General features: G+C 58.8%; 1 protein-coding gene across 1 annotated transcript; it reads right to left on the reverse strand.

Annotated features, from left to right (window-relative positions):
- Positions 1 to 1,809: 1,809 nt before the first annotated feature.
- LOC133762719 (interferon-induced transmembrane protein 3-like) lies at positions 1,810 to 2,847 on the reverse strand. Its single transcript, XM_062195575.1, has 2 exons — positions 2,512 to 2,847; positions 1,810 to 2,115 (listed from the first exon to the last, which is right to left on the reverse strand). The coding sequence occupies exons 1-2, from the start codon at positions 2,755 to 2,757 to the stop codon at positions 1,948 to 1,950; spliced, it is 414 nt and encodes a 137-aa protein (XP_062051559.1). The 5' UTR covers positions 2,758 to 2,847; the 3' UTR covers positions 1,810 to 1,947.
- Between the last annotated feature and the right edge of the window lie 9,273 nt (positions 2,848 to 12,120).

The raw sequence follows: 12,120 nt of genomic DNA on the forward strand, positions 1-12,120 counted from the left end.
CTGTCACTTGTGCTCAGTAACCACAGCTGCACCTGGGAAGTCCCCCGGACGTGACGGATCCACAACAGCCATGGAGCAGTGGACCGACTGACAGCGCCAGGGAAGTCCCCCGGACGTGACGGATCCACAACAGCCATGGAGCAGTGGATGACCGACTGACAGCGCCAGGGAAGTCCCCTGGACGTGACGGATCCACAACAGCCATGGAGCAGTGGACCGACTGACAGCGCCAGGGAAGTCCCCCAGACGTGACGGATCCACAACAGCCATGGAGCAGTGGACCGACTGACAGCGCCAGGGAAGTCCCCCAGACGTGACGGATCCACGGCAGCCATGGAGCAGTGGACCGACTGACAGCGCCAGGGAAGTCCCCCAGACGTGACGGATCCACAACAGCCATGGAGCAGTGGACCGACTGACAGCGCCAGGGAAGTCCCCCAGACGTGACGGATCCACGGCAGCCATGGAGCAGTGGACCGACTGACAGCGCCAGGGAAGTCCCCCAGACGTGACGGATCCACGGCAGCCATGGAGCAGTGGACCGACTGACAGCGCCAGGGAAGTCCCCCAGACGTGACGGATCCACGGCAGCCATGGAGCAGTGGACCGACTGACAGCGCCAGGGAAGTCCCCCAGACGTGACGGATCCACGGCAGCCATGGAGCAGTGGACCGACTGACAGCGCCAGGGAAGTCCCCCAGACGTGACGGATCCACGGCAGCCATGGAGCAGTGGACGACCGACTGACAGCGCCAGGGAAGTCCCCCGGACGTGACGGATCCACGGCAGCCATGGAGCAGTGGACCGACTGACAGCGCCAGGGAAGTCCCCTGGACGTGACGGATCCACGGCAGCCATGGAGCAGTGGACCGACTGACAGCGCCAGGGAAGTCCCCCAGACGTGACGGATCCACGGCAGCCATGGAGCAGTGGACCGACTGACAGCGCCAGGGAAGTCCCCTGGACGTGACGGATCCACGGCAGCCATGGAGCAGTGGACGACCGACTGACAGCGCCAGGGAAGTCCCCCGGACGTGACGGATCCACGGCAGCCATGGAGCAGTGGACCGACTGACAGCGCCAGGGCCAGTCAGACCACACCAGGGTCTCCAAAGGACCCCCACCCAGGAGCTTATGGTCACCTGCTCCCATGTCCTCCTCAGATCCTACCACTGCCCTGGCCACCAGCAGGGGGCGCCACAGGCCTTCCCTGTGTCCGCTAGCCAGGGCGGATTCCAGGAGATTGCAGGGGAAAGTGACCCAAAACTGGGGGCCAGAATTGATAGGGGGAGGAGTGGGTACAGCCACCCCAGCTCCCACCTCAGCTGCCCAGCAGGTCGTGGGCACGGCCAGCCTGAGGCCATGCAGGACCCAGAAAAGGAAGTCCTCTGGGTGGGGCAGGGCCAGAGCTCAGGGCACTGAGGCTTCTCTGCAGCTGGACAAAGGCCTCCCCACCCCCACCCCCCCAGGAGCAGGGACACTGACCCTGGACCGCCCAGGAGGGCCCCCTCAGCTGTCCCCATGACACAGGTACCCCCAGCTCCTGCCCAGGCCCAGAGCCACACACATCCAGCTCCTGTGGCTGCCCCAGCCAGCTCAGAGCCAGGCAGAGCTGCGCCCAGGGCCCAGGCTGTGCTGGACACACTGTGCCCCCCGTCAGGCCTCAGACCTGCAGCAGAGGGACCCCAACCCAAGGCCCTGGTCCAGCTGCTGCCTCCAGCAGGAACCAGAGGGCCTGCCCTGCTGAGCACATGGCCACCGCAGCCCAGGTGGGGCTCGGCAGCGCCCCCCTCAGCAATGTCGCAGCACTGTCGCGCACACATGCACTTTATTGAGCCCCGCTCTGGACAAAGTGCTCCTAAGGACACGGGGCCCAGGGGCGGGGCCGGCAGCCAGGGTGCGGGGAGCAGAGGCCGGCGCCGGACGCGCTGTCTCCAGGTGTCCTTGCTAGGGAGAAAATGCCTGGAAGATCACAGCCGAGCTGGTGGCAACGACGACGATGGCTATCACGGTCAGGAGGAGGCTGCCGATCAGCGCGCAGATGTTCAGGCACTTGGCGGTGGAGGCATAGGCCTGGGCCCCGGTCACATCGCCCACCATCTTCCTGTCCCTGGACTGGGGGGTGAGGTGGACGGGCCGGGTCAGGTCAGCCCCGGATCAGGACCGCCCTCCCCCCCAGACTCCCACCCTCCTGCTCTCGGCCCCAGTGCTGCCCCAGAGTCCGCGGTGTGAGGGCTGCAGCGTCTGGTGGGAGCAGACGGGGGAATTCCCGGGGCTGGAGGGGCAAAGGCCAACCCCAACTGACCAAGTCACCCCACGCGGCCTGATCCTCAGCCTGTGAGGTTCCCTAAGCTCCCCCACCCCAGCCCCAACACACACACACACACACAGTGAGGGCACACACGGGAGACAGGTCCACACAACTAAGGCCACACACACCCCAGCACCACCTGGCAGGGGAGCTGCAGCCCCCGCCCCCCTTCCCTGGAGACCCCCGGGCGCCCACTGCACCTTCACGGAGTAGGCAAACGCCACGAAGCCCAGGCAGCACCAGTTCATGAAGAGCGTGTTGAACAGGGACCAAACCACGTGGTCGGGCACGGAGACCTCGCTGTGGACATTGATGACGGTGGAGGTCACGGCCGCCGAGCTTGGGGCCCCCAGCACAGCTATCTGGTGCTCCTCCCGGAGCTCCTCGTAGTTCGGGGTGAGGCCGGTGTTGACGCTGGAGAAGAAGGTTTTGGAAACGTTGCTCATGGTGCCGACTCGGCTCGAGTGTGCAGGGAGCTCTGGGCAAGCTCGCTGCCCCTCCTTTTCCTGGCAGTTTCGGTTTCTGTAAAGTTTCTATTTCCTGGCTTTGGGGGAAATTTGGAATAGTGCTGGGGGGGGGGGAGGAGCACATTCCTGAGGATCAGATTACGTTTGTTTGTGCAATCTGGGAAGCAAAGCAGGCCAGCTGGGGGGACCCCCCCTGGCGTCCCTCCCCCCAGCCTGGGTTCTCCACACCCTGCCTCAGTCACAGCCCTCCAGGGAGCAACCCCAAACCCTGCCCCACGGCTGTGATGCCTTCAAGGGCCTTCCTGGCTTTGGGGAGGGGGGAGAGGAACCAACCAGGAGCTGCTGTGCAGATGCTGCCCAGTGGGGCTGAGTTTTGCTTTAGGGGGTCCAGGAAGTGGGGGTTAATATCTGGGCGGAATATTCATCCGACTTCTTGGAAAGGGACGTGACTTCCTGGAACTGGGGTCCACCTCTTTCCTCTCCATTTATAGTCACTTCCGTGGGTGCAGCCGTGAACTGGGAGGGGTCTTTCCTCTGCTAGGAGGACCCAGCTGATTTGAATCGGGTCCTTGGCCTGAGTCTTGTCTTGGTCACCCCCCCTCCTGGGGCTGGGGTCTAGCTTTGTTCCCTGGAAGGCTGGGTCAGGTTCCAGCAGCTGCTGGGCTTATGGCAGGCCAGGCGGAGGAAGCCCAGGGCCCAGGCTGCCTTCCCCTGCTGATATTGGCTGGGTGAGGGTGTTAGAGGCGTGGAGTTTGTAGAGCTCCTCCCAGGGCCATATCAGCAGCCTCCCTGGCACAGGGCTGGGAAGATTCCACTAAGATGTCCGCAGGGGAGGGCTGGGCCTGTTAGGTAGGAAGTCAGATATGAGCTTATGTGTGTGTAACAGGCCTATGTCCAGCATATGCATCTGCATCTCAAAGTCATCCCGATAATGTTTCTGGGGCAGCCTGGCCCTCGCATCCTGCCCTGCCCCCTTCTACCTGATAACCTGCCAGGTGGGGGTCCCCGCCCCCGCCCCTTCTACCTGACAAATCTTCCACAATCTCCCATGTGCAGCCCAGTATCTACATGTCAAACACCCTGCTCCGGATCCCCATTCTCCAAGGGGTCCTGCTCACCCTTCCTCTAAACTCAGGATGGTGCCAGCTAGCCTTCCTCCTGTCTGATACCTTCAGGGGAAAACTCAGATAGAAGTTTTTCTATTTACATCCAAAAAGCCCTTTGTTCCAAGAGGAGCAGAGGTGGGGAAGCAAGACCATCCCCTTAAAAACCCTGGCCTCTACCGGACTCAGCCCTCTGCCTCTCTGCTGATCCCCTGCCTGGCCTGGCCAGGTGTAATCTCTCCACTCAACCATGTGACCTCGCTCCTTCCCCCCCACCCCCAGTCTCTCAGGCTCTGTCTGGAGAGGTACCCATCCATCCTTACAGATGTCCCTTCCCTAATAAACCTTGCTATTTTACCTCCCACTACTCTGTCTCACGCCTGAATTCTTTCTTGCGTGAAGACAAGAACCCTGCCATTCTCCCATAAGAGGCCCACCTGCCAGGTTATGGGAGCTGCACAAAGACTCGTGACCATGCCCCCCATTCAACCCCGTGCACTTCCTGAGCTTGTTCTCTGGCTTGTCTCACCACACAGGCTCACATCACAGGCCGTCCCTCCCTAAATCCCCCCAGAGCAGTACCCCATAATCTTGTGGGGCTCCGTGGGTGACACTCTCTCTTCTTTAGCTTCTTCGAGCTGGCACATGGACATGGAACTGGCTATGGGCATCTCCTGCTCTCTGTCCTGCGGTGTCTGGAGGTGGCCTGGGAAAGACTGTTCTTGGTCACATGGCCCAGGATGGGCTGGAAGCCCTGACTCATGACCACATGGGGCTGGACGGCCTGTGCTGTGTGAGACACAGAACAGAGGCGGACGTTAAGGACACCAGGTCCAAAGAGACGCAGTGGACGAGTGGACTTCACGACCAGACAGATGCCGGGCTGGGGGTTCAGCCCTGTCGGGCCTGGTCCTGGAGTTGTCTGGCCTCACCCAAGAAACGGCGAATATGGCTTGTGCCTGTCCAGTCCGACCCAGAGCCGGCATTCTTGGAGCGTGGCACGGAGGCCCCTGGGGCAGCAGTCGGCATGGCTGGGGCCCGCCTGCCGGAAGGCCTGCGCTTGGCAGCCATCCCTGGGGCCCTGGCCGTGGCGGCCTCTCCCTGGCAGAGGCTGTGTTTGGTTCTCTTTCTCGAAGGAGGGGCCCCTGAGAGCCTGGTACCGAGCTTTGCTGTTCCCCACCTAGGGACCCACAGCCGGTTAGTGTGAGAGATGCCAGCGCTGCCTTGAGGTTGTGGGAGGGGGCGTGTGCTGGGCGGCCTGTGTCCTGTCTGGGGCCGGCTCTGTTCCTGGAGGTGAGGACCAGCCCCACGTGGCTGACCTCCTGCCAGACTGGCTGTGCCTTTTTCTTGGACAGCAGCGCCTACGCTCTGCCAGGAGGCCGGGGGTGCAGTCAAATGCCTAAAACCAGAGTCTTGGGAGGGGGAGCAGATGACACCGGGTTATCTCCCCCCCCCCCCCCCCACAAGAGGTAGGTTCAGGTTTCCGCAAGGGCCTGCCCAGACAGGTGCTTCATGCCCCACTGGCTGATCCATTTAAGGGCAAACAGGAGCTGACAGGAGGGAGGTTTAGGCCTAACAATAATTGGGCAGGCTTTTAAGGTATGTGTGAGGCGCAGATCTATCTATGGCTTCCCGCGGGGTGTGGAGCAGACATCAGAAGGGAGACGAGGACCTCCTACGGGAAGGGACCCCACTGGTGCCTGGCTGGCCTGGAGGAGCGCAGCCGACTAGGCTGCTCCCATATCGAAGAGGAAATTCGCGGTTCCACCCTGGCGTCAACAAGGACCTGCACTCTGTCCTCAAACCGTGCTCCACTTTGGAAGCTGGGCAGAGCAAAGGGCTTCTCTTGGCTGAGGGCCCACAGGGCCCGTGGTTCCGACCTGGGAATCCCTCGAGCCCCAGTGCAGTTCTGTTTACGGTGGCCTGACTTTCGGCAGAGCAGACTCCCTGAGCCTGGCTTCTGTCATGGCAGCCGTGTTGGAACACAGGCGCCGGCTGCCACCCGGCCTTACATGGCCCCCCTCCCTCCTGGCCTCGGTTAAAGGAGACCCTGGGAGCATGTTTTATGGTGTCAGCTGAGGGGTAGCTCAGTCACATTCCTAGCGCTTGAAGTTCTCTTTTAATATCAGGGGTGGTTGGCCAGCGCCACGGCTCACTAGGCTAATCCTCCACCTGCGGCGCTGGTACTCTGGGTTCTAGTCCCGGTTGGGGCGCTGGTTCTGTTCTGGTTGCTCCTCTTCCAGTCCAGCACTCCACTGTGGCCTGGGAAGGCAGTGGAGGATGGCCCAAGTCCTTGGGCCCTGTACCCGCATGGGAGACCAGGAGGAAGCACCTGGCTCCTGGCTTCGGATTGGCAAAGCGCCGCCCATAGCGGCCATTTGGGGGGTGAACCAAAGGAAAGAAGAACTTTCTCTCTCTCTCTCTCTCTCTCTCTCTCTCTCTCTCTCTCTCTCTCACTGTCTAACTCTGCCTGTCCAAAAAAGAAAAAATATATCAGGGGTGGCCTGAGCTAGAAGTCCATAGTCATGGGAGTATGTGGCAACGTCCGTGCTTCCCTGTGAGTGGCCACAGTGCCGTGAGGACAGCCGAGTCTGTCCAGGCGAGATCAAGCGCAGTGACCTCCTGACACAACTGTCTATCAAGTTCCAGGTCCTCAGTAAAGCTTCCTGTCTCGCCCTCGCTCACGGTGCCCACAGCAGACAGACCCTACTGCAGGGCCAGAGCTCTGGCACAGTGGGTGAAGCCACTGCCTGCAGGGCTGGCTTCTCACATGGGCGCTGGTTCGAGTCCCGGCTGCTCCACTTCTGACCCAACTCTGCTGTGGCCTGGGAAAGCAGTGGAAGATGGCCCAGGTCCTAGGGCCCCTGCACCCGCTTCTACCTCCCTCCCTGGGGTCCCGCTTGGGCTTCTAGACTTTGTGCAGCCGTGGGTTACGGGCCACCCCAAGTTTCCAGACGTGACCAGCACCACCCTATGGGGTGGTGAGTGTACCCACCACGTGACCCATCCATCCAGGGCTCACATCCACCGCACAGCCCATCTCTGACCCTCTCCGAGTCTCTTTTGGAACCTCCTCCCTTCCGGCTGGGCCTGGCCATGCTGGCTGCTTGAAGTTCAGCTCGCCTGAGCTGTGGGGCCCACGTTGCAGATCTGGCCAGCGTGTGCAGGGCCAGAGCACCTGTTTACCTGTTTTCCTTTCCTGCCGGGCATCTCCCTGTGCCTGACCAGGGTGCTCCTCCTGGGTAGAAACTCCACCAGGAGCATGGCCCCGACCCCCATGTGGACGACTTTCCTTCCCTGGGGTTTTAACCCTTGGTGCCAGGATGCACCAGGTACCTGGCAGGGATGGGAGAGGACAGCCAGCCCCCTGTCTCAGTGCAACCAGGCCATGTCCAGATGCTGGAGAGAGAACACATCCCTGTGGCCCCCACCGTCACACAACCCATAGAACGAGCCGGCAGAGCTGTCTGCTACGAAGCCCCAGGGGCTGGGTCCTCTCTGGAACCACGGCTCATCGGCAGAGGCTGAGCCTGAGCCCTAGCAGGCCTTTCCACAAACACAGCACACATCTGGCATCGTTGGGTAACCCGACGACGCACTTTACGTGAGCTGAACTAACTCAGATGCCCACTGTCTCACCAGGTCCAGAATCTCATCCTTTGAGAGTTCCAGGGATCCAACTGGAAGCCCCAAACTCGGGAGACTCATTTTAGAACTTTAAAAAATTGTCACAGGGTCAAAGCGTCTGGTCAAAATAAAATGAAATATCCACTGAACCCGAGTGTTTTAACCCAAGCTCTGGGCCAGATCTCATCAAAGGTGAGGTGATCACTTGGACATTGAAAAGGAGGCAGATAGGGGCCAGCGCTCAGGTTTAGCAGGTAAAGCCGCCGCCTGCAGTGCTGGCAACCCATGTGGTCACCGGTTCGAGTCCTGGCAGCTCCACTTCCAATCCAGCTCTCTGTTATGGCCTGGGAAAACAGTGGAAGATGGTCCAAGTCCTTGGGCCCTGCACCCACGTGAGAGACCAGTAAGAATCTCCTGGCTCCTGGCTTCGGATCAGCACAGTTCTGGCCATTGAAGCCAACTGGGGAGTGAACCAGCAGATGGAAAACCTCTCTCTCTGTCTCTCTCTCTCTGTCTCTGTCTCTGTCTCTCTCTGTGTAACTCTTTCAAATACATAAATACATCTTAAAAAAAGAAAAGTAGGCAGGTAATGTTAGTGATCGTGCAGCCAAGGCTCAGTGACACACGGTGCACCCCTCCAGCGCCAACAGCACTGTGAGCGACAGCCTGGCTTTGCTGCCCACAGGCTGTCACACCCAGTGCCGCTGCACAGTTAAAGTCTTTGCAGCAGGAAACATGAGCGACCTCCCCACGAGGCAGAGGAGTCTCACTGAATGGGTAAAGTTAGAGCGGCACAGGAAGCCTTGGCTAACGGTCAGCATGTGGGGTCATCACGGGACCCCATCGCTCAGGACAGTTAAACACATCGCATAATCCGATCTGGACTTCTAAGATATGAGTGACTACATTTAGAACAGTTTCCTTCTGGTCTCGCCCTCCCTACCTCACACAGCGTTCAGCGTCCACAGACCTCCAGCAAGCTCATTGCCTCAGTCTCTCAGCCTTCCTCACCCAGAGCTGCGCCCACCGACCTGCGGCAGTCCCCAGACACTCGGAATTAGCCTGGAAATCTTCTCAACAAGTGTGCCGAATCCTAACTGGCTCACTTTAAAGCAGCCTTTGAACTTTGGGGAATAAAAGGGAACAGGTGAATGTCTCCATACAATTATGCTTCCTTTTTTTTTTTTAAAGATTGATTTATTTTTTGAAAGTCAGAGTTACACAGAGAGAGGAAAGCAGAGAGAGAGAGAGAGAGAGGAGAGAGAGAGAGAGAGAGAGAGAGAGAGAGGTCTTCCATCCAGTGGTTCACTCCCCAATTGGCCGCAACGGCTGGAGCTGCGCTGATCCGAAGCCAGGAGCCAGGAGTTTCTTCCAGGTCTCCCACGTGGGTGTAGGGTCCCACGTGCTTTGGCCATCTTCTACTGCTTTCCCAGGCCACAGCAGAGAGCTGGATAGGAAGAGGAGCAGCCAGGCCTGGAAGTGGTGTCCATACTGGATGCTGGTGCTGCAGGCGGCGGCTTCACCTGCTACGCTACAGCGCCGCCCCCACAGTGATGCTTTCCCAAGGTATTGCAAAGCCCAGAAATCTCAGGACAATCTTAAAATCTGCAAGACAAAAGCATTTAAGTATGGAAATGGCAACGTTTTGTTAAGACATAGCTTTGTGAATATCATTGCAAATATTTTAGAGAATCATATAATGATAAAAAGAAATTTAAAATATCTATGGTCACAAAACAACTCAGCAATTGGCAGTCTTTCAGAACTTGGATCCTGGGGCTGTGGCGCAGTGGGTTAACGCCCTGAAGCGCTGGCACCCCATATGGGCACCGGTTCTAGTCCCGGCTGCTCTGAAGGAGTTAAACTTAAACTCAGTCATGTTGAAAATTAACATCTTATACTAACAAGCCTCCCTTACCTTTGAGCTTTCTTCAAATCCCAGGAACTGGTTCAAAAGACCAGATTGACAAGGTAAAGACCAGGTGGCCAGGCCTATGGGATGCTTGTGTAAAATAATACCAAGAACCCTGACACTATGCTGAACTCACTGGCTAAGTACTTGCCAGGGAGAATGAACCCTATGCTGAACTTAAAAGAGAAAGAGAAAAAATAAAAAAATCATAAAAACCTGTTTACTCGCCTGAAGAGTAGCCAATTTAGGACAGGTATGAATTAGAACACAAGCCTATCAGATACTGCATAGCCGAACTTGTATGTTCAACTGTATAAAAACCCTAAGGACCTTACGGTAGGGGCCACTGATCCAGCCCAGCTGCGCCTGGTGCGGACGCCGGACCAAACTCAAGTTTGAATAAAGCTCTTGCATTTGCCTCAGTCTCGGCTCCTGGTGGTCTTATTGGTGGGAATCGGACGTTTCAGGTACAACAGCTCCTCTTCCGATCCAGCTCCTTGCTATGGTCTGGGAAAGCAGTAGAAGATGTCCCAAGTCCTTGGGCCCCTGCAGCTGTGTGGGAGACCAGGAAGACACTCCTGGCTCCTGGCTTCAGATCAGCGCAGCTCCGGTCATTGTGGCCAGTTGGGGAGTGAACCACGGATGGAAGACTTCTCTCTCTCTCTCTGCCTCTCCTCTCTCTGTGTAGCTCTGACTTTCAAATAAATAAATACATAAAGAACTCGGATCCTTTCAGACCTTACGATCTGGGCGTTTAATAGGGCATTGTCCCCAGCCATGACAGAGGGATCTGAAATAGGTGGACAGAGTCACTCCCATTATTTAGCAAGCAAGAAAATGGAAGCCTTTGGGTCAGAGAGGCCAAGAAGCCTGCCCTTGCTAACCTAGGGAAAAAAACTTAAGGTCTTGTTGGTAAAATAGCATTTAAAAATGAACCACATTATGACCATTCTCACCCACACTCTTTCAAAATGACAGCAAAGGAGGTGGGGGTGGGGCATGTGGCATCCCTCGGTAGGGAGGGCTGGCTGAGAGCGGCACAGACCACGACTGAACAGGGGGACACAAGAGCTCCCCACTTCCCGACGTCTCCAACAGAAGAGAGAACAGAGCCTGGGCAGATCAGGCCAGACAGGGAGGCCATGGGGCCTCTGTCTGGAGCAGAGCAAGCTGGCGCAGGCTCCTGCAGGAGGCCCTTGTGCAGGGGTGCACCACAGACTGGCTGAGAGGCAGCGGGAACAGGCCAAGGGCCTTGGTTTAAGACAGTGGCCGAGCCTCTGTCTCATGAAACGGCAGAGACTGTGGCAGCAGGAAGGAGGGAACAAGGTGGACACGGACATTCCCAGGCCGAGGATGCTCAGGAGGTGACCACGGAGGTGAGCCCGGCTCTTCTCTCTCCTGGCCGGCTGGCCAGGTGCCAGCAGCGAGGGCTGCTGGAGGGAAGAGTTCCGACGTGGGACGTGAACAGCGTCTCTGTGCTGTCTCCACAACAGGCTGGCCGAGGGCAGCCATGAGCGCCCCCGACAGGCGGGTGCTCTGCCGGATGTGAGCGTGGGCCTCCACTTCCCGCCCCTCCCTCTCCTGGGAGGCTGTTGGCTTGGTTTTCTGGATGTGCAGTTCCCGAGACTCCTCCCCGAATTTCGTAAGGGACCCAGAGCTGGTGGGTGGGGGAGAGCCCCGGAGCTGCCCAGGAGAGCTGGGACCCTGCCACCCGGGTTGTGGTCGTGGACAAAAGCGATACTTTGGCTGTGGAAGTGCCGCCAGGGTGGCCCCCACGCCTCTTCCCTCCCTCAGCCCCAGCCTAGCCCTGACTCAGGGCAGCACTGGAGGAGTGAGCCATGCATGGGAATGCTGTTCATTTTTTCCTCTCCATCTCAAATAAATAAATACAAACTTTAAACATAAACAAACAGAAGGCCTGCAGGCCACGTCCATGTCCCTCTCGGCCCTTCGGTTTGTGCTCTGGCCCACATGTGTCCTCTGAGGGCCCCGCAGCTCTGCCAATGGACAGGACTTCAGGGGGCCATTGGTGACTGCTCCCCGTGGGAGAAGGGGGGGTGAGTGCCAGAGCAGGTGCACCCCTGGAGGGGTTAGGGAAGAGGCCGAAGGGTCCGAACCAGGAGCTTGCAGGAGGCCCCAGGACCAGAGGCCCAGAGCTTGTGGGGCCCGGAGAACCTGGACCTGGCCTGAGGGCCACCCGGGAAAGGGACACAGCTGCTCGGGGAGCGCCTGGGACACACACACACACACACACACTCAGGAGGGGCTGCCGGCCACAGGCAGAGCGAGATCTTTCTGCCTGGAGCTGCTGCCCCAGGCCCGCGGCCTCAGAGCCCCTTGTCCAGGTCCTCTCACAGGGCCTGGGTTTTCTAGTAGCTACCCCTCTGTGAGGTCAGGGGCACAGGGACTGCGGGATGAACCAGCAGGAAGTCAGTGTAGGACAGCTGAGCTGGAAGCCACAAGCCACCATGTTGCCAAGCAAAACGCCCCTTTCCCAGGTGCCTCTGCATCACCAGCACCTGAGGGAAACGGGACACCTGGGGAGCTTGTGGGTGCCCTGTGGTGCCTGCAGAGGCACTGCCCCAGCTCACAGAGCCCACAGCGGGGAGGGGCCAGCCCTTTCCCAGCAGACCAGGGCTGCCAGGTGTTCGCCCTCTCCCCTCCCCCACCCCTGCTCCTTTGGGGCAAATCTTCGGCCCT

Source organism: Lepus europaeus, chromosome 7 (genome assembly GCF_033115175.1).
Source record: "Lepus europaeus isolate LE1 chromosome 7, mLepTim1.pri, whole genome shotgun sequence".
In the NCBI taxonomy this organism is placed as follows: domain Eukaryota; kingdom Metazoa; phylum Chordata; class Mammalia; order Lagomorpha; family Leporidae; genus Lepus; species Lepus europaeus.